Source organism: Perognathus longimembris, chromosome 7 (assembly GCF_023159225.1).
Source record: "Perognathus longimembris pacificus isolate PPM17 chromosome 7, ASM2315922v1, whole genome shotgun sequence".
In the NCBI taxonomy this organism is placed as follows: Eukaryota; Metazoa; Chordata; class Mammalia; order Rodentia; family Heteromyidae; genus Perognathus; species Perognathus longimembris.
The window spans coordinates 68,330,061-68,349,541 of NC_063167.1; the positions used below are offsets into that span (position 1 = coordinate 68,330,061).

The 19,481-nt window shown below is 41.1% G+C and overlaps 1 protein-coding gene and 1 long non-coding RNA gene across 2 annotated transcripts; both read left to right on the top strand.

Annotated features, from left to right (window-relative positions):
* The first annotated feature begins 1,751 nt into the window (after positions 1-1,751).
* Positions 1,752-3,722, top strand: Kcna3 (potassium voltage-gated channel subfamily A member 3). The gene has a single exon (XM_048351771.1). The coding sequence runs from the start codon at positions 1,752-1,754 to the stop codon at positions 3,516-3,518; it is 1,767 nt and encodes a 588-aa protein (XP_048207728.1). The 3' UTR covers positions 3,519-3,722.
* Positions 3,723-3,952: 230 nt separating this feature from the next.
* Positions 3,953-18,947, top strand: LOC125355423. Its single transcript, XR_007211659.1, has 2 exons — positions 3,953-5,343; positions 12,958-18,947. It is a non-coding gene; the product is annotated as an uncharacterized LOC125355423 (long non-coding RNA).
* The last annotated feature ends 534 nt before the right edge of the window (positions 18,948-19,481 follow it).

Below are 19,481 nucleotides of genomic sequence, written 5' to 3' on the forward strand. Positions count from 1 at the left end.
TCCTTTATCTTGTGTGCTCAAGGCTAGCACTCTACTTGAGCCACAGCTCCACTGCCCCACTTTTTGGTGTTTAATTGGAGATAAGAGTCTCATAGACTTTCCTGGACAGGCTGACTTTAACCATGATCCTCAGATCTCAACATCCTGTGTACCTAGTGTTACAGGCATGAGCCACCAACACTCAGTTATTTCCAAGACACTTTAAGAGTTGCTAGGAATCAAAGTTGGATAACACCCGCTCTCTAAACTAGGGGGCTTTGTGGTTGGGAAGGAATGACCATGAGTCACACATATCAATCTGAATTGTCAGCTCACTTTGGATAGATGACGGATTGTCTAAATGACAGTTCCTCTTCTGTAAATGATGATACAGTAGAAAACAGACTTGTGTACGCCTAGAGTTGGCTTATACTGGGGTTGCTTAAAAATAATTTGGTGGGGGGGAGCAGACATTATGCTTAAAATGACTACAACCATTTGGATAGTTTCTCCAAGGAAATAAACGTAAATGATCTCGGCTCAAATCAAGCAACAGAGACACAAATCAAACGGTGCAAGTTCTCTTATTAAGCAACTAGAATGGGGCGAATTACCTCTGACGGAGGGGAGGAAAGCATTCTACTAAGTGGAATCCTGGGTACCTGTCCTGCTCCTGTTCTTCCCACAACAGACCTAAGGCTTGGGGTCGGGATTTCTAACGCCAGAAATCAGATGTAGTAAATTTCCTTTTCCATTTGTCACCTATTTTCTCATGGACAGTACTGTGAATCCCAGTACTAATCCCAAACCAGAAATTTGATCCTTGATTCTACCCAGTGTGAACTACTCAGGACAGAAGCAAGTTCCCCACCCACCTTTCAGTCTCCAGGGAAGAAGCTCCTCCGCCTCCAGGACTCCCTTGGGCTTCTTACTCAAGCACTATTTAGAACACCCCACTCCCACCCCCTGTCCCGACTGAGAGGTCCCCTGACCACCAGCGAGCTCAGACTGCTGGTACTAAGTGAGCTTGCCTCTTCCCTAGGAAGCCCACCTGAAGCGCTCTCCTCTGGAGCTAGGCCTGGCCAGGGCTTTGCCTCTTGTCTACCCTCTTTCCTAGTCTCCCGGGCATGTGTCTGGAGGCCAGGGAAGGCCTGTGCTCCAGCCCGAGGCGTCGTCCCTGCTTAGGTCTGGCAGCCTGGCAACTGGGATGTTGCCAGGCTGGCCACAAGGGAGGTTTGGGCACGCGCTGGCTAAAAGGGACCCGAGCGTGTGAGTAGGGATCCCGGCCCCGCGGCCGGACCGGTTGGGTAGGGGCTTGGCTGGGAGGACAGGGACGAGGGGGGGGGGGGGCGGGGAGGATGTGCAAGGATGAAGGTGACTTGGGTGACTAAAAAACCAGCGAGGAGGCGGTGGGTGAGGATGGGCTGGTGGCTTCCCCCAGGGGCAGCGGGGCGCGCGGCTGCGCGGTGGGCGGGAATCCTGGGGGACGCGGAGAGCGGGCGCGCGCCCCGCGAGCAGGCAGCGGCGGCGGCGGCGAAGGTGGGGGAGGGAGAGCAGGGGAGGGAGGAGGAGAAGGGAGGAGGGAGGAGGAGGACGAGGGAGGAGGAGGCGTCTCAGCCCGAGCCGCCCGGGTGCAACGCGCCAGACTCAGACAGAGCCCGGCCTCGGCGGCAGCAACAGGCGGCGGCGGGCAGGGTTCGGTGGGCGGAGGCGGCGCAGGGGCGGGCAGCGCGGGGTGGAGAGCCTGGGCCCCGCCGCCGCTTCCCCGCCGCATGGACGAGCATCGCAGCCTCCTGCGCTCGCCGCCGCAGCCCTCCGCCCGCCCTCGCGCCCACCCTCCCCAGGACCCCGCGAGGCCCGGCCCAGGCGACGGCGACGGTGGCGCCCACACCCTAGTGAACCCCGGCTACGCGGAGCCCGCCGCGGGCGCGGAGCCGCCGCCCGACATGACGGTGGTGCCCGGGGACCACCTGCCGGAGCCGGAGGCGGCGGACGGCGGCGGCGGGGAGCCGCCCCAGGGCGGCTGCGGCGCGGGCGGCGGCGGCGGCGGCTGTGAGCGCTACGAGCCGCTGCCCCCCGCGCTGCCGGCCGCGGGCGAGCAAGACTGCTGCGGGGAGCGCGTGGTCATCAACATCTCCGGGCTGCGCTTCGAGACGCAGCTCAAGACCCTCTGCCAGTTCCCCGAGACGCTGCTGGGCGACCCCAAGCGGCGCATGCGGTACTTCGACCCGCTCCGCAACGAGTACTTCTTCGATCGCAACCGCCCCAGCTTCGACGCCATCCTCTACTACTACCAGTCCGGGGGGCGCATCCGGCGGCCGGTCAACGTGCCCATAGACATCTTCTCCGAGGAGATCCGCTTCTACCAGCTGGGCGAGGAGGCCATGGAGAAGTTCCGCGAGGACGAGGGCTTCCTGCGGGAGGAGGAGCGGCCCCTGCCCCGCCGGGACTTCCAGCGCCAGGTGTGGCTGCTCTTCGAGTACCCCGAGAGCTCCGGGCCGGCCCGGGGCATCGCCATCGTGTCGGTCCTCGTCATCCTCATCTCCATCGTCATCTTCTGTCTGGAGACGTTGCCCGAGTTCCGAGACGAGAAGGACTACCCGGCCTCGCCGCCCTCGGCGCCCGACGCCTTCGAAGCGGCCGGCAACGGCACGTCGGGGTCCCCCGCGGGAGTCTCCAGCTTCTCGGATCCCTTCTTCGTGGTGGAGACCCTGTGCATCATCTGGTTCTCCTTTGAGCTGCTGGTGCGCTTCTTTGCCTGCCCCAGCAAAGCCACCTTCTCCAGAAACATCATGAATCTCATAGACATCGTGGCCATCATCCCTTACTTCATCACCCTGGGCACCGAGCTGGCCGAGAGGCAGGGCAACGGGCAGCAGGCCATGTCCCTGGCCATCCTGAGGGTCATCCGCCTGGTGAGGGTCTTCCGCATCTTCAAACTCTCCCGCCACTCCAAGGGCCTGCAAATCCTCGGGCAAACCCTGAAGGCTTCCATGCGGGAGCTGGGGCTGCTCATTTTCTTCCTCTTCATCGGGGTCATCCTCTTCTCCAGCGCCGTCTACTTCGCGGAGGCGGACGACCCCACTTCAGGTTTCAACAGTATCCCCGATGCCTTCTGGTGGGCAGTGGTTACTATGACGACCGTGGGTTACGGTGACATGCACCCGGTGACTATCGGGGGCAAGATCGTGGGCTCCCTCTGTGCCATCGCGGGCGTCCTGACCATCGCCCTGCCGGTTCCCGTGATCGTTTCCAACTTCAACTACTTCTACCACCGCGAGACGGAAGGGGAAGAGCAAGCCCAGTACATGCACGTGGGGAGCTGCCAGCACCTCTCTGCTTCTGCCGAGGAGCTCCGGAAAGCGCGCAGCAACTCCACGCTGAGTAAGTCCGAGTATATGGTGATCGAAGAGGGAGGCATGAACCACAGCGCGTTCCCCCAGACCCCTTTCAAAACAGGCAACTCCACTGCCACCTGCACCACGAACAATAACCCCAACTCCTGTGTCAACATCAAAAAGATCTTCACGGATGTCTAAGGCGTGACGTGAGTGGCAGAGTGCGCTCCCGTGTCCTGTGGAACGTGCCCCCTTGGTCTGTGTATGCCCTTGTTTTGTACATTTCCAGACCACTCATCAAGAAAAGGACCCGGGGAAGGGGGGGATGCCTTCTCCCCATTGCTTCACACTGAAACAGGTGCCTGTTTTCAAGTGGGCTACATTCTCTCAATTGTCCTCCTCCCCACCCCTGCCCCTACCCCCGCCCCCCCCCCTTTTTTTTTTTTTGCAGGTACTGGGGCTTGAACTCAGAGCTTAGGCCCTCTCCCTTTGCTTTTTCGCTCAAGGCTGGTGCTCCACCACTTGAGCCACCCCTCCACTTCAGGCCTTTTGGTGGTTAATTGGAGATAAGAGTCTCATGACTTTCTTGCTTGGGGCTGCATTGAACCACAGTCCTCTGATCTCAGCCTCTTGAGTAGCTAGGATTACAAGTGTGAGCCACCCGTTTCCACCCCACCCACCCCCACCCCACTCTCCCCTAATTTTGTGAACAACAAACGGACATTAGACTTATTTTCTTGTACACACCCTATCTTAAAAAATAAAAAAATATGTATCCTGGGAGGAAACGAAACTAAGAAACAGTTGAGTAACTGTTGAACCTCACAATTAAAATGGAGTTGTTTTTTCACTAAGTAAAGCAGGCAAGATGGACATTATTTAGTTCAGTTACCTCCCCTTTGAATATATGGATCAGCAATCTAACTAGAACTGTGACTTCAAAGCCAATCATAAGTTTATTTGGTTTTGCCTGGAAGTTTATTGAAATCTCTTATCCTCAAATCTTAAAAGTTCTTAACTTTGAACAAAAGGAAATACCCAACCCCTCAATCCTCATCTGACTAACTACTTTTTTTGGAGTTTGCTAAGCATTGAGAAAATATTAGACTAACAGATTTGGGTGAAGTTCCATGCATATGTCCTAGACAACATTTACCAAAGTCTGAAGACAGATGTTTTCCAGTGCTGCTGAGAAAAAACACAACAGCAAAAATTTTAATGCATCAGAGAGATAAGCCTTTGCAGTACCACAAGAAGATTAAAGTGGCAGACACTCCTTCCAGCAGAAGTTACTAATTCGGACATGACTGATGCAGTTGCCATAGCAACCCATGTTTCCTGGGAAACCCGAAAAAGGTTGTCATGGCATCTTTTGCTCTCTAGCCCCACCCCACCTTTCCTGCCCTTGTTGTTTCCACAGTAACCTTTCTAGATGGTTCCTACTTTGTGATTTCACAAAGTAAACCACTATTTGAATAAACCACACAAATAAAATTATGTCTGAGGATACAAGGAGGTGAAAGGAATCATGAAATGCTTCTATTTCTATGTAAATCATCCACCCTTGTGATCTCATATGACTGAACCAAGAAATAAAATATCATCTTTGAAATGTTACCATAAGCCCCAATAAGACATGACCTGAATTAAATGCCAGTTAGCAGGCAGAATCTGCGATTTTCTTTTTCTAAGAAGTGATAATCCAACAAATAAAAATGAGAAGTCACTGTAAACATGTTCTGCATATAAGCAAATAAGATATTCAGTGCACCTGAACTCTTACTACAAGAGACCTTCAAATCTCCTTGTTAAGATAAATAAACAAAAGGAAAATCCAAATCACACATCAGAACTGTCACCACCACCACCACCACACTTGAAAAGCAAAATGAACATCAACTATATAAAAAAAAATGCACCTTTTCAATGAGGAAATCACAGACAATAGAAAGGATTGGGAATCTTCAGGAAATGCCTGCAAGTTTCAGCCACATGCTAAGGGCTGCCAGCAGCCAGCCAGCATCAGGTGAGCACTGTGTGGTCCCTTTTTATTTGGGGAATCTGGGAGGTCTCATTCAAGTCTGGATTCATTTCTGGAGTAGGGGTATTGTAACATAAGTCATTTGTCATTCTAAGCCAAGTTCCTTTTGACAGATCATTTATAATATATTTTCCATTTCTTCCATATGACTAATTATCCTTTGGCATTCATTGTTTATCTCAAAAAGATGACACTCTCTTCATAACAACTTTCACCCAAGCTGTACTGAAGATTACTCCATTAATTTGCCAAACACTTGGCTTCTGAGCAACCTGTTTCCCCTTTTAAAATAAATAAATAAATAAATAAAGAGTAGAATCTGCAGCTGTTAGATTACTGGTCCAATTTTAATTTGCATAATTACTATCAGTGGCACAGTTCTTTGAAATAAACAGTTAAAATCGAAATAATAGTACCGTTTTATTCAAATATGATCATTTTGTTCCATACATATCACATAAGTTATACATTTTACACAATTGCTTTTTGGTTTTGATGTTCAGTTCTGCCCTTCTAGAGTAAGTAACCCCAATTTTAAAATTCATAATATATTTTCAGGTAGTGAGAAGCCTACGTAATTTATTATTCATGCATTTGAGAGGCTGGGAAATACTACTGGGAATGTAAGAGAGAGAAGAGAAAAGAAAAGGTTAAAAAAAAAAGGAGAAAAATATGTATACACCTGGTTTCTGCTTGTTTTTACCTATGTATCTAAACAAGATAATGTTATATATAGTCTCCTTTGCTTTGCTGTGTTATTTTTAGTATTGATCTGCTTGAACTAACATTTGGTTATTCTTAATAACCAGAAATTCCATTTATGACTCATTTTTTTATAATTTTAGATATAGCAATCATATAAAATTATTTTTGTATCTGTCATTAAAAGAGCTTAACATAAAGGTGGCAATTCTATTCACATGTATTCTGAGATGTAGAAACCTAGACTGACTCTTACATAAGAACAGTTCAGAGGGGATCTTTGATTTCTTATCCAGAGAAATAGCACAGTTTTTCCACCTCATAACTGTGAGGTAATAGAATTGCTTTTAGTAGCCATATTGGAAGCTCCTTAAAGGTCCTGTGTCTTGATTTTTTTTTTGATATTTGATATTTTGGAATCTAATGCCTACCACAGCAATTAGTACCTTGCATGTTTGTTGAATGCATCCTGCTCCCTTACACTAGTATAATTCCCAGACTTTTAATAGAATGGATGAAGGAGAAAGCTCTGCAGGGTTTCAATTCTGACTCTGCTGTATGACCTTGAGCAAGTTACATAACCTCTCTGTTCATTGGTTTGTAATAGGAAGATAACAGCATTTGTAATATGAAGATAATGAGAAGTACTTCATACATGTGCTATAAAATGTAAATATTTCATAGGTAGAACATTTAGGTAAATTAACTGCCTGACATGCACTGAAATTAAATCATTTTCTGATCATTGCTCATGATCGTTATGAATAAGAAGTAGATGAATCATCATTGTCTTCTATTTTATGACAATAATAATTGCCATTTATTAAGGTTCAGTGATGTCCTGGGCACTTGTCAGTTCTTCAAGGTAAGTGTCATTAACTTCATTTTAGGATGAAAAAGACATGATTGAGGTCAGTGATTTCCCTGCCACTTCACAGTGGGCAGCAAAAGCTCAGCAACAACTCAAAATCAGATCATCTTGGTTCCAGAACCTGGTTTACTTCTGTTGCCTGACTTGAAAGATACAATCACTCCCATATGGTTTTTAAGATAGGCTTTCCATGCTACTAATTATTAAACTCAAGTAAAGAAATATTCTCTCCAGAAACCTATTTCAGTACACTGAAAATTAACCCTTTCCTAATAATGAGGTGTGTTTTTTTTAACCAGGAGAATCAAATGTAAGTTACTGAAACTAGATAAAGAATAATAGAAGATTGCTGTTTTATGATGGATTAATCTGAATGTAATCTTAGAAAGCATAATCAGCCAAACTTTAGTAATAATTTCTAAGACAATGAATATTTCTCAGTTTTGAGGTGGATATCCTGTTTATAATGGGTTTTAATCAACAATTTAGGTTACTTTTATGGAAATTATTTGCTTTTCCTCTCCCTTGCTTTGCTTCTGTTGTTGAGAGAATTCAGTGTAAACATCCTGACTCTCCTTTATGGAGAAAGGAATTGCTTAGACAGGAGGGTTGAAAGCAGGAGCTAGCCAGCTCATTGAAATGTCTCAGGTTACTGCCTTAGCCAGACACCCCATGCATTTTAAAGAAATCTGTGCACTAAAAGAAGGGAAAACATAAGGATTTAATTTTGTCACACATAATTCCTGTAGCTGCTTTACAAAGGTCCTGCATAATATACAAAATGAAAATGCATGGTGATTTGGACTTAGAGCACAATGCTAATGAGTCTGCATTTGCCTGTTAACTTTGCCCATCTAGAGTCTACACTACTGAGCACAATTGAATATCTTGGATGTTGAAATGGTATATGCATGTCTGTGTGTAGCTAGGGATTTTTGTGGGGAGAATCACTGGATCCCTGCTCTCCACTAAAACCCATGGGAAAATGTATACGGTGTAGAGCAGGTCATCCAGTGAGAAACATGGAATTTAACATTTGCTAGTTTTGGTTCCTTGTACAATGTTACAAACATATTATGCCAAATTTCAATATTCACCAATTATGGTGACACAACCATGGACAACTACACATAAAATCATATTTCTCTTCTTTCCTACTTCTAAGTAAAATATCAGAATTGAGATTTTTAAAAAGGAATCCAAAGTTACAGTTTGTTTACTTAAAACTGATTTACCTGTGAAGTGCTGTGCATATAATATAAAAATACAGCCTATAGAACATTTACCAATAGTTCACTCCTTTGAGAACCATAACTATAATTTATGGACTTGTATACATTTTACATAGCACCATTTTCTACAGCAGTTCCAAGTCTTTCTCACCTCTCAGCTGTAGATAGAAGTGCTAACTCCTCCCACTAAGAAATGCAAAGCAGCTCGCATGACGGCCCCTCCCAATGTGAGGACTTACACAAACACTGAGAGATAGAGGTGAAGAGCCCAGAATGAGGAAGAGGATATTTAGAAATTGTGTTTTAGGGTGATTTTCTTTTCCTTTTTTTTTTTTTTTCTGGTTTGTAGTTGACCATTTAAACTAAGGTAGATACAAGAAATGGTTTTGTATAGCTAGTTTTCTGTAGTATAGTATGGCAAGTTTTGATCTGTTGGTGAGATCATTTATTCTTTTTTAGACACCCTCAAGGAGAAAGTAAATGAGAGGAGGCCGGAAGCACTAGGAAGCTAGGCACAGCTTGCTGGTCAGGCTGTACCCCATTTTAGCCTGGTGTAGTGGCTCACACCTGTAATTCCAGCTACTTGGGAGGTGGGGGTTGGAGATTGAGAGGATAAGGGTCTGCGGCCAGCCCCATCACGCGATTCAGGTGTAGTGGTGAATGTTTGTGATAGCAGTTCTGTGGGAGGCATGTGTGTGAAGTGGTGGTTTGTTGCAGCCCTGGTCACAGACTCAAATCTCTATTCAGAAAATCACTAAAGTGATCTGGATGATGGTGGCTCACACCTGTCATCCTAACTACTCATGAGACTGGTCTCTGAGGATAAAAGTTCAAAGCTAGCCTGGGCAGACAAATCCTCGAGTGTCACTCATCTCCAATTAGTCAGCAAAAATGGGAGTGGAGATATGACACAAGTGGTACAGTGTCAGCCTTGAGCAGAAAAAGCCATACAAGAACACAAGATCCTGAGTTCAAGCCCCAGAGTACCCCTGTCCCCCCAGTTATACACACACACACACACACACACACACACACACACACACAGAGAGAGAGAGAGAGAGAGAGAGAGAGAGAGAGAGAGAGAGGAGTAAAGCAATACACACACATACACACACGAAAGTAACTAAAGCAAAAAGAAGACTAAGGGCATGATTCAGGTGGCATTGTGTCTGCTCAGGAAGCATGGAGGCCTGTGTTCAGCACTCTATTTCAAACAAAGTGCAAACAAAAGGTCTTATAATAGCTGGTAGAATCCTAGCTAATTCAGCCTCTCTCCCTTACTCTCTGGCCTCCTTTGCCATGCTCCCAATGCATTGGTCCTGCTTTTGTTCAATTATAGAAGCATTTCCACCTTGAAGGCTTTGTGCCTGCAGCTCTCCCTGCCGAGGATACTTCTTTGATACCCCTATGTTCATATGTTCATTCCTTTACATGTTGCCTTCCCCTTGCAGCCTTCCCAGACACCTCTAACATGGCAGTCTCATGCCTTGTGTTCTTTCTCTGCTCAGTTTTCTGTTATAACATATCATCTATTTTATGTCTCTGGTTTATTGTCTATTTTCCTTTTTCATCCTTGAGGTCATAACCTAGAATAGTTGCTGTAATACAGATTGTGCTCAATGAGTACTTATTGGAAGGAGAGATGAGAGGAAAGAAATGGTGTTCCCATCTGAGTTGTTTTCAACAAACAAAATTTTCTTATTGTGCCTCTTTTTCATTACTCTATGGCTTACAATCCTTACCATGCTCTTAGCAATAAAATTCCCTTTGGAAAAGCACACTCCAGCATTTTAAAAATTTTCTTATTGTTATAAAGGTGATATACAAAGGAGTTACACTTACATAAGTCAGATAAAGAGTAGATTTCTTTTTGGACAATGTCACCCCTTTCCTTGCTCTCCCATTTTCCCCACCCATTCCCCACTCCAGCAGGTTTTCTACAGGAAGTGCTGCCCAAGTGTGAGGATGAATTTCTTAACATAATTAACTTAAACATCACATCATATTAGGAATGTCCAATGGTACCTAGGAAATATGATGCTTCGTGAACTCTATTTCCTATGTAATCATTAATTCTCTGTGTGTGTGTGTGTGTGTGTGTGTGCGTGTGTGTGTGTGTGTGTAGACTCTTTGATCCAACTGGTACAGCAAACTCAGAACAAGAAAATGACATCTATTAAGGAACGCACCTATCTAGTAGACAGTCTAGGAAACTTAACCTGTATCTTGGGACTTGGTTTTAATTTTAATGAGTCCTAAAACTCCATGAAGTCTTCATTATTATGGACACTGATTAAATCAGGCATTAGAGACCTCAGCAGTGAATCATGTTACAGAATTGTTGGGCATAGTAATTGGGCAACAATGGCTCCTGCCTGTCATCTTGGCTACTCAGAAAGCTAAAAAAAATTAAATAAATAAAAAATTAAAAAATGGAGGATTATGGTTTGAGGCCAACACAGGCAGAAAAGCTTGCTAGACTCCATCTCCAAAATATGTAGCAAGACCTTAGGCTGAATGTGTGGCTCACGTAGTAAAAGACCAGCTGAGCAAGCAAAGCCCTGAGTTCAAATCCCAAATCCTAATACATACATACATATATGTATCTATACATACAAAATCACGGTAGATAGAGCCTTACTGGGTAAAGTTATTTAAAATAACCTGAATTTTAAATCTAGTTACCAATCTGCATGGTAGAATCATAAGAACCAACAAAGTTTTTTTGTATTTGTACTAGTGCTGGGCCTTGAACTCAGGGCTCTGGACTCTTGGGTGACTTTTTTTTGTGTTGTTCAAAGCTGGCACTCACTCTTGAGCCACAGCTCTGCTCTCTGCTTTTTGATGGTTAATTGGAGATAAGAGTCTCAGAGATATTTTTTTGCCTAGGTTGGTTTCAAAACACAGTCCTCAATTTCACCCTCCTGAGTAGCTAGGATTAAATGTGTGAGCCACCAGCACCCAGCTGTGGAATGAGCTATTATGTTGTTTTTGTTTTTTTTTTTTTTGGCCAGTCCTGGGGCTTGGACTCAGGGCCTGAGCACTATCCCTGGCTTCTTTTTGCTCAAGGCTAGCACTCTGCCACTTGAGCCACAGCGCCACTTCTGGCCGTTTTCTGTATATGTGGTGCTGGGGAATTGAACCCAAGGCCTCATGTATACAAGGCAAGCACTCTTGCCACTAGGCCATATCCCCAGCCCCGGAATGAGCTATTATGGAAGGAGATGAGGACATCTAGTCTGTAAGAAGTAAGCACAGGTTTTTAAGATGACATTTTTGTTGTTATATTTAAGTAGTTGTACATAGAGGCTTCAGTTCTACATGTCAGTTTGTGAGTACAATGTCACCCCTTCCATTATTCTCCCCCATCTTTCACATGTGTACATTGAATTGCCTTTAATTTTTAAATTATCCTTAAGTAGTTGTACAAAGAGGTTTAAATTCAGTGAGTCAGTTTCTAAGTACACAGTGTCTTGATTAATGTCACCCCTTCCATTATTCTTTTCCATCTTTCCAAGCCCCACCTACCCCAAATGACCAAGTTCCATTTTCACATGTGTACATTCCTCTCTTCTCTCATCTGCCTTTCCATCTCTCCTCCCCTACTCAACACATGTTCCAGCTTCCTGGTATTCATTTTGCAAAGCTAAGCAGTTGATAATGTCAAAACTTAGATCCCTTAGGCAATCTAGTGGTATGTGTTGGCATTAGGAGAATACTGGGAGCTTTGAAAACCTGACATGTTGTCTCATGGAAAAACTAAAGCTAATCATAGTATTGATAGGAACCCTGCAGACATGGCCACAATTTTAGGTAATTTTGTGACAGATGGGAAGCAGGATTCTTGTGATGGGAATTGACAGGAACTTCCATGCACCCTCTGAATATTCCCTCTACCTCAATTGTCCAAGCAAACCAGACCAAAGAATGATTTGGCTGTTGCCTCCGCCCATCCAAGTGGCCCGATGTCCTCACTAACTATGCCAGCAAATTAAAATGAACATATTACTTGAGTTTACTTAGGGAGACAAGCAAAAGTTAGAAACTCTTGTCCATGTGTTGGTTTGTCACTTAAGGCCACACAGGCCAGAGAGCATTCCTCTCTTCTGAAGGTGCATCATTAGGATTTCTTTAAAAAATGGCACAAAAAGGAATTGAAAGGAATACTTTGCTTTGTGGACCTTACAACAGTATTTATTGTTATTATCTAACTATCAGGATAAGAGGTAACCTCATGGGTCAGTATATTTTGTATTTGCCCTCATGCATGATTACAGAATAATAAGATATCAGATATGCACTAGTATATAATATATAAGAAACAGTGGGAAGCGTATTTAACAAGAATGCTGTATGTCAGATTTCTAAAGGGCAAGATTTGCTGGCTAGGGGAGAAACAGAAATAATGGGAAGAAAAGTTTATAAATTCAGCATAATATGAAACCTCTTTTTTACTTTGCAAATTTAAAACATTCAATATGTGTTCAATACATTTGAAATACATACAAAACTAAACTTGCTTGAACTTTACAGATGACAGTAAAAATGAAGTTTAAAAATGCATAATGGATGTGACTTTTCTATTGACATATAGACTATGATTCGGGAAGGTTTTTGTTTCTTTATCTTTTTCTTTGTTCTTTTGCCATACCTGGGGTTTGAACTCAGGACCTGTGCTTACTAGATAGTCACTCTACCACTTGAGCTACTCCCCCCTAGAGCCTAGAAGCTAGAAGCCTAGAGTTGGTAGATGCTATATATGCAGTAAGTTATTGCATCTTCTCTGTCCAAAAGGTCCTTGGAGAGCCCTATGTAAAGAGCTGCAGAGCGGCCCGGCCCAGCAGGATGCTGAGGATGGAGAATACAGTGGCACCTCCATCACCGATGCCCAGTGATCTATGTGCTAGCACATGTTTTTATTTCAGCTAACATTGAATATTACATCTCTAACAAATGCTTTATATAGACAAAGCAACTCAAAGCTGGAAGATATTCTTCATCTTGAGTGCAGCATAAACGATTCTGATCAACATTTAAAAATATTAAGGTATTCAGCCTTTTGATACGTTAATGAAATCTAATAATCCAAAAGCTATAAGCAGTGTTACAGATAAAGAAAGTCTAAATGTGTGTTCTAACCAGTCAATTCTTACTGGTTATTTTTTTTAATTTACTGGACTGTATTTAATCACAGAATACATTTGTGTTATAGTCTGTGTTCTGAGTGATGTACAACTTTATTTTTGAAGATTTTTTGTACCAAAGGCTCCCATGCATAGATCAGCCCATTTACACATAACTAAGAAAAGTCAACACTGTGCCCAAATGAATGGTATTAAAGAGAGACTTGCCTAAGAGAAATGTGCCTTGCTTAATTAAGCATTCTTTTATTTTTTTGTTTTAAATGATATTTACAAATTAGGTTTAGGTTTTAGTGGACCTTAACTTTACAAAAATAAATTCATACTTATTATATGTTTAAGTTGTTTATCTTGATAAAATGTTTAACATTTAGTTATATTTTTAAACAGGTCATATGTCATATATGAATTCAACTTTATTTTCATGAAATGTTCATGGGTGAGACAAAGTACATTCTTAAAGATATATAGATATATAGATATATATAATATTCCATCCGATATTTATAACCTTTCCTGCAAAATTTATGTGTAAAAGATTCTTGGACTCATTTTCTATTTTTATATTCTTTTAGAAACAGAACTCTTTTCCAAGTGAAAAAAGTAAACAAGCAGACTTTTAGTTGGGAAAGAAATTTAGGAGGTCATGAAGGTGGCTTCCCATTTGGGGACATTTCACTTCTGTGCCATTACTAATATATTGACTGTGACATTTCAGCAGAACGGTAGCTATTTGTATATTATTTTGTAAGCCTTACAGAAAGTCAAACTGTGAACATTTAGTATACAGAAAACTTCTTTTCATTTCCATATTTTATTTTCAAATAAACCTGAACAAATGTGTAAATAAACAATCTCTTGTTACTTAAATGCATAACATAATAATTCTGAATTATAAAAAAGAACACCTGTAGAATTTTAATTTCAGTCAAAAAGCCAATATTAGAAACTTTTGGATGTCCTATAAAAGGAAATACAAATGATGAATTTCATTGATCTAAAAGAACCATTAATTCAGCATTTACCTAGTAGCCACAAAGTAAATGGTAGGAAATACAATCCAGGTAACTTTCTTTGAGGCAAGGTCTGCAATGAATTGTTCACGATCTTCTAGTAATTTCCTTGTGGTCAAAATTTGCAGACTAAATCATTATTGGAAAAAAAGTGAAAAAAAATGACAATATTTAGATTTGACCTATGTGAGCCTCCAACTAAGATTTGTGAAGCTAGATATAGTAGCTCAAACATGTAATCCTAGCTATTTGGCAGCCAGGTTCTGGAGGATTGTGATTCAAGGCTAGCCAGGGCAAAAAGTTCATTGTCTTGAAGCCAGTGGCTGAACACAATGGCACATACCTGTCACCCCACTTACAGGGGAAGTACATGGCTAGGCACTGTAGCATGTGTCCAGTTACACAAGGAAGCACAAATAGAAGGACCACAGACTAGGTTGGCTTGGGCATAAAACCAGACCTTATTTCAAAATAACCAACACAAGAACACTGGTGGCGCTCAAATGGTAGAGCACCTACCTAGCAGATATGAGGCCCTGAGTGCAATCCCCAGTGTCACCAAAACAAACAAACAAAAAAGACAAAGATGATTTGTGATGAAAATGAAAAGGTAGCCACCCCTTTGTTTTTGTTCTATGTTAGCCCACATAGTAGAGACACTGGATTAGGAAATAGTTCATTACAGGCCTTTTAAACCATTGTAATTGACCATCACAGACTGGTTAGCAGGGAAGTAGTCCTTATCAGCACAGGAATGATCACTACAAACCCACTGACTGCCACAGGAGTTCTTCCAACATACCAGTGTTTCCAGAATGATCCTGTGATGTTTATTTTATAAAAATAGACATAAAAAACTATCTTATCAGAACCCCAATAATATAACTTTATGCACTGTAGTATCTTAAATACAAAATCAGCATCATTATTGCAGGCTAACCATTTCATGTAGAAATAAAACCTGGACTTATACCAAAAAAAGAAAAGAACAGAATACTATCAGAAGAATAATCTACCATATCAAACACATTCACATAATAAGTAGTGAGAAAAAAAAATACCACTGGCCTAGATAACAGGAGACTGATATTCTCAACCCACTTCCAGCCTGTGGTACCTCAGATATGTTAGTTAATTTTCCTAGGCTTCATTTTCTTGAACTGCAAGCTGAGTATGCTGTATTAAATAATCTCCAAAGTCCTTCCCATTTCTCAAGACCTTTTTTTTACACATTTCTTTTTCAAAATGCTTTGAAGAATCCTTAAGTACACAACTTTTTTTTCTGATGCCTTCTTAGGCATAAATTGAAATAAAGTTGAAGACTTCCAATTGATTATGCAAAGCGGAAATAGCGTTCTTTCTTCTCTAAGAATTTTTACTCATCTGTAATAGGATCATTTTAAAAGGTGGAAAATCATTTTACAGAAGAGAAAATAGATGAATGAAATAGCTAGAAAGGACAGGAAGAATTTGACAAATTTAATTAGATGTTAAGGTGATTTTCAAATTGCATAGGATATGCTAATAGGGTATCCGAGCTTTTATTGCACCCTCAACAATGTATGCCTGAGAATGGAGGAAAGTAGTGCAATCAGAGTGTTTGCCTTAATCTCTCTTCATTCTTTTTGCTTTTTAACCTATGAAAACTTCTGCAGGCGTCTACAGCTGTAGTGTCAGTTCTACCCGGCACTTTCCTGTGGCCCACAACAGTCCCTTTAACTTCTCAGAACCCCAGTTTCTTTATCAGGAAGGTGAAGAATTTAATTTCATGAACTGTATATTGCTAGCAAATACTATAAACTTTTTACACCCGTTTTATTCTGTACATACATATCCCTAAGAAGCCACACAGTTCTATTCAAATCCAGATGTTGCCACCACCAACATTGAATGGAGCTCAGCAAGACATTAACAAAATAAAAAGTTAAACCTTATTTTTATTCTGGCCATGCATTAGTTATGATTTGTCATCTCGTTTTTGAATGTTGAGTTAGTTAATTAAACCAAATGTTTTCTCAAGTTACTCTTAATTTTTGTGATGAATACTCCAAATGTATTATGCTTATCAATGAAATATGGCTGCTGGAAAGGTGCATATTTGTCCCATTAAAAACTTAATGCTCTTTTGGTCCTAGAAGCAATGACGACAGTGTACAATAATGTTCATAAAATTTTGTGAATTTTTTTAGTATAAAGGAGGCCTGTTTGAGCCATATTGTCATTGATTTTGCTCAGGAGTGAGGAATTAAATTCAGGGATATACCAAACATTTTTGTTTGGCATTAGCGGATAATTGGTAATTGATGGGTTATACCTTTTGCACAGCAAAGTTAACGGGTGACTATACCAACTGGAAAGCAAGAGTTTATTCTGGTGGCTGGTTTTTATGATAGAGATTAAGGCTAGAAGAGTGCTAGAATTTGGACACTAGAAAAGCTGTTAAAATGATAGCATTTCATTTGAATAAAACAGAAATATTTTGTCATACAAGATTATTTGTCCAGAGGTTTAGTCTTATATCCCTATCATTCAGAAAGGGGGGGGGCAGTTTTTAAAGGCCTCTGTCATAATAGGAAATGTATATTTTGACTAGTAGAGTAGTTCATTAAAACATTTAGTGTGATCATTTTGGATTTTGTGAATTTGAAACTTCTCTTTAGATGTAATCAAGTCTCATGTGCATATTAGGGTTAGTGATGTTCGTGAGAAGTGATTTCAGTTCATTTTGTGTGAAGTTGATGAAATTTTGCTAGGTGGTAATTCTAGTGTATTGTGTTACTGTATATCTGGCAATCATTTCTGAACTGCCCTTATAAACTGTAGTCGTATCTCTTGTAGTAAGTTGTTTCTGTGATGTTATTTCTTAATTGTGAGTGGGGGTGGGGTGAGGGAGGTTAAGTATTAATTTACTTAAAACTGTCACAATGTTTTTCTTAAATACCATAAAATTGTATGACTAAAAGCCAAATAAGAATATCCACATTTTTCAATTTTTAAGGACACTGTATAGACCATTTTTGGAATGCCCCACAAAATGGTGTCATTTATGTTAAAAAGCTCCCATACATAAAAATATATATGTATACATGTACATATATATGTATGTGTATATGTATATATACACATACACACAATACACACAATACACACAAGGGAAAGCAAACAGTGCATGTAGTGTTTCTATATGCTATATTCAATATCACATGATACACAGGTCACAAAGTTACAAAAAAAAATGCACCTGAAATTTTTCAGCGAGTTTCCTATGTGTTTATTTACAGTTATCTCATAGTTTGCAAAGATCATGAACATATTCTATTTAATCTCTAAGATATCATCCACATGGGCTACTAATATCATCTGAAGTTTAGAAACTGAGCAATATAGGTTTGAAACAATCAAATGACTTTTCCAAAATTCTTTGACTAATAAGTGACTGTAGGAAGTGGAGGTGTGTGTGGTTCAGGTAGTCGAACATCAACTAGGAAAAAGACAAGAAAAGTGAGAGGCCCTGAGTTCAAGCCCCAATACTGGCACCAATTTTTTTAATTGTTCTGAAGCTCATGTTCTTTATCCTCTGACATGATATTTTTAAGCCTATCACTGCCACTGTAGTTGAAACTCTGACCAAAACGTAATTTTTTTAATATAAAAAGGGAATTTTCAAGTTTTAGTGGAAAGGTATTATTGCTTTTTCTAAAGTCAGGCCTTTTCAAGTACTTCCAAGCTTTTGTCTTCCCCCTGAAAATATCCAGATGTTGTCCACCTAGAAGAGATTAAGTCCACACGCTCTGACATTAGACACTAGGGTCATGTATTATCAGCATGCTAGATTGAAAAGTGGTCTTCCCTGATCTTTCTCGTTTATTTTTTAAAAATCCATCACAATGACTGATTTCTAAACAGCTGAAGGAAGCAAGAACTCCCAAGTAATTGCAATTATTCAAGACAGAGACAGAACCACAAGGCCTTCTATCTTAAGAAAACTTATTTCCTATAAATACACAAAAAGAACTGGTTGGTATTAAATAACAGCATTATTAACATTAGTCATAGTTCAAATATTTGGCAAACTTTCCCCCACATATTTCAAATGCATCTGAAGATTTCCCCAGATTAAATTACAATCTAATAACTGCTCAATTTGACTATGGAGCAGATTCTTGCATGGATTTCTGACAAATGCTACATTTTATTCTTCCTTAAACAACAGATAGATACTGTTACTGCTTTCCCTTGTAAGTCAACAGTCTGTTATACATTCTGTACTTTCACTGACTAGCAATGCAATGTTACTGTGAATATTTAAATAGAACATGTACTTACTATATCAAAAATTTAAATTTTCTAATCTTGAATTTTGTTCTCCTCAAATAGGTAAGTCAAATAAGTATTATTTTGTATTGAATGAAGTAATAATTGTTCTTAATGATAATAAAAAATAATGGGATTCTGAATATGATGTGAAAATCACATGTTTTACATATTCATTTTTGCCTTTGAGTTATGTTAACTTATCACATAGTAATGTAAAGCAATGAATTCTGTATCGTGTTCTCTGATGTTCTTGTCATAATAATTTTGGCCTTCTCTTAAGTAAATACCAACAAATATCTGTGAGTTTTGATTATGTGATGTTTTTATCTGATCCATTTTTAAAAATTTGTCATTGGATTTAAAGTGTCTTCATTCCAAATGTTATGTGCAGAATTCAATAAAAGACTAAGAAAAGTTCTGTTACTCATGTTGATAGTTACAAATGACTCCCTCCCGTTTTTCTTCCTTTCTTTCCTTGCCTCGCTCCTTCCCTCCTTCTCTCCCTCCCTCCTCCCTTCCTTGTTTTGTTTTCTCAAATGAAGAAATGCCGAAATCAGGGCATTGTCAACAGGTTCCTGTGAGTGAGCTCTGTACACAGGGGTCTGTGTTCCCACATGCTGTCATGAGACTTAAGTGCATTCACTTAGCAAGCCTTATGGAGGCTGGCATTCCTGGGTTTCTTCTACTGCTCCCCCCATCTGACACCATTGCTGGCCCAGTAAAGAAGAAAAAAATTATTTGTAATAATTATGTGCCTTCAAAGGGGGAGGGATGATGGAGATTTCGCGTAGTGGTAGAGTGCTCGTCTAGTATGTTCAACGCCCTATGTTTTATCCATAGCCCCAAA

Coding starts and splice junctions, on each gene's coding strand:
- Kcna3 (XM_048351771.1), top strand. CDS start 1,752: ATGGACGAGCATCGCAGCCTCCTGCGCTCGCCGCCGCAGCCCTCCGCC.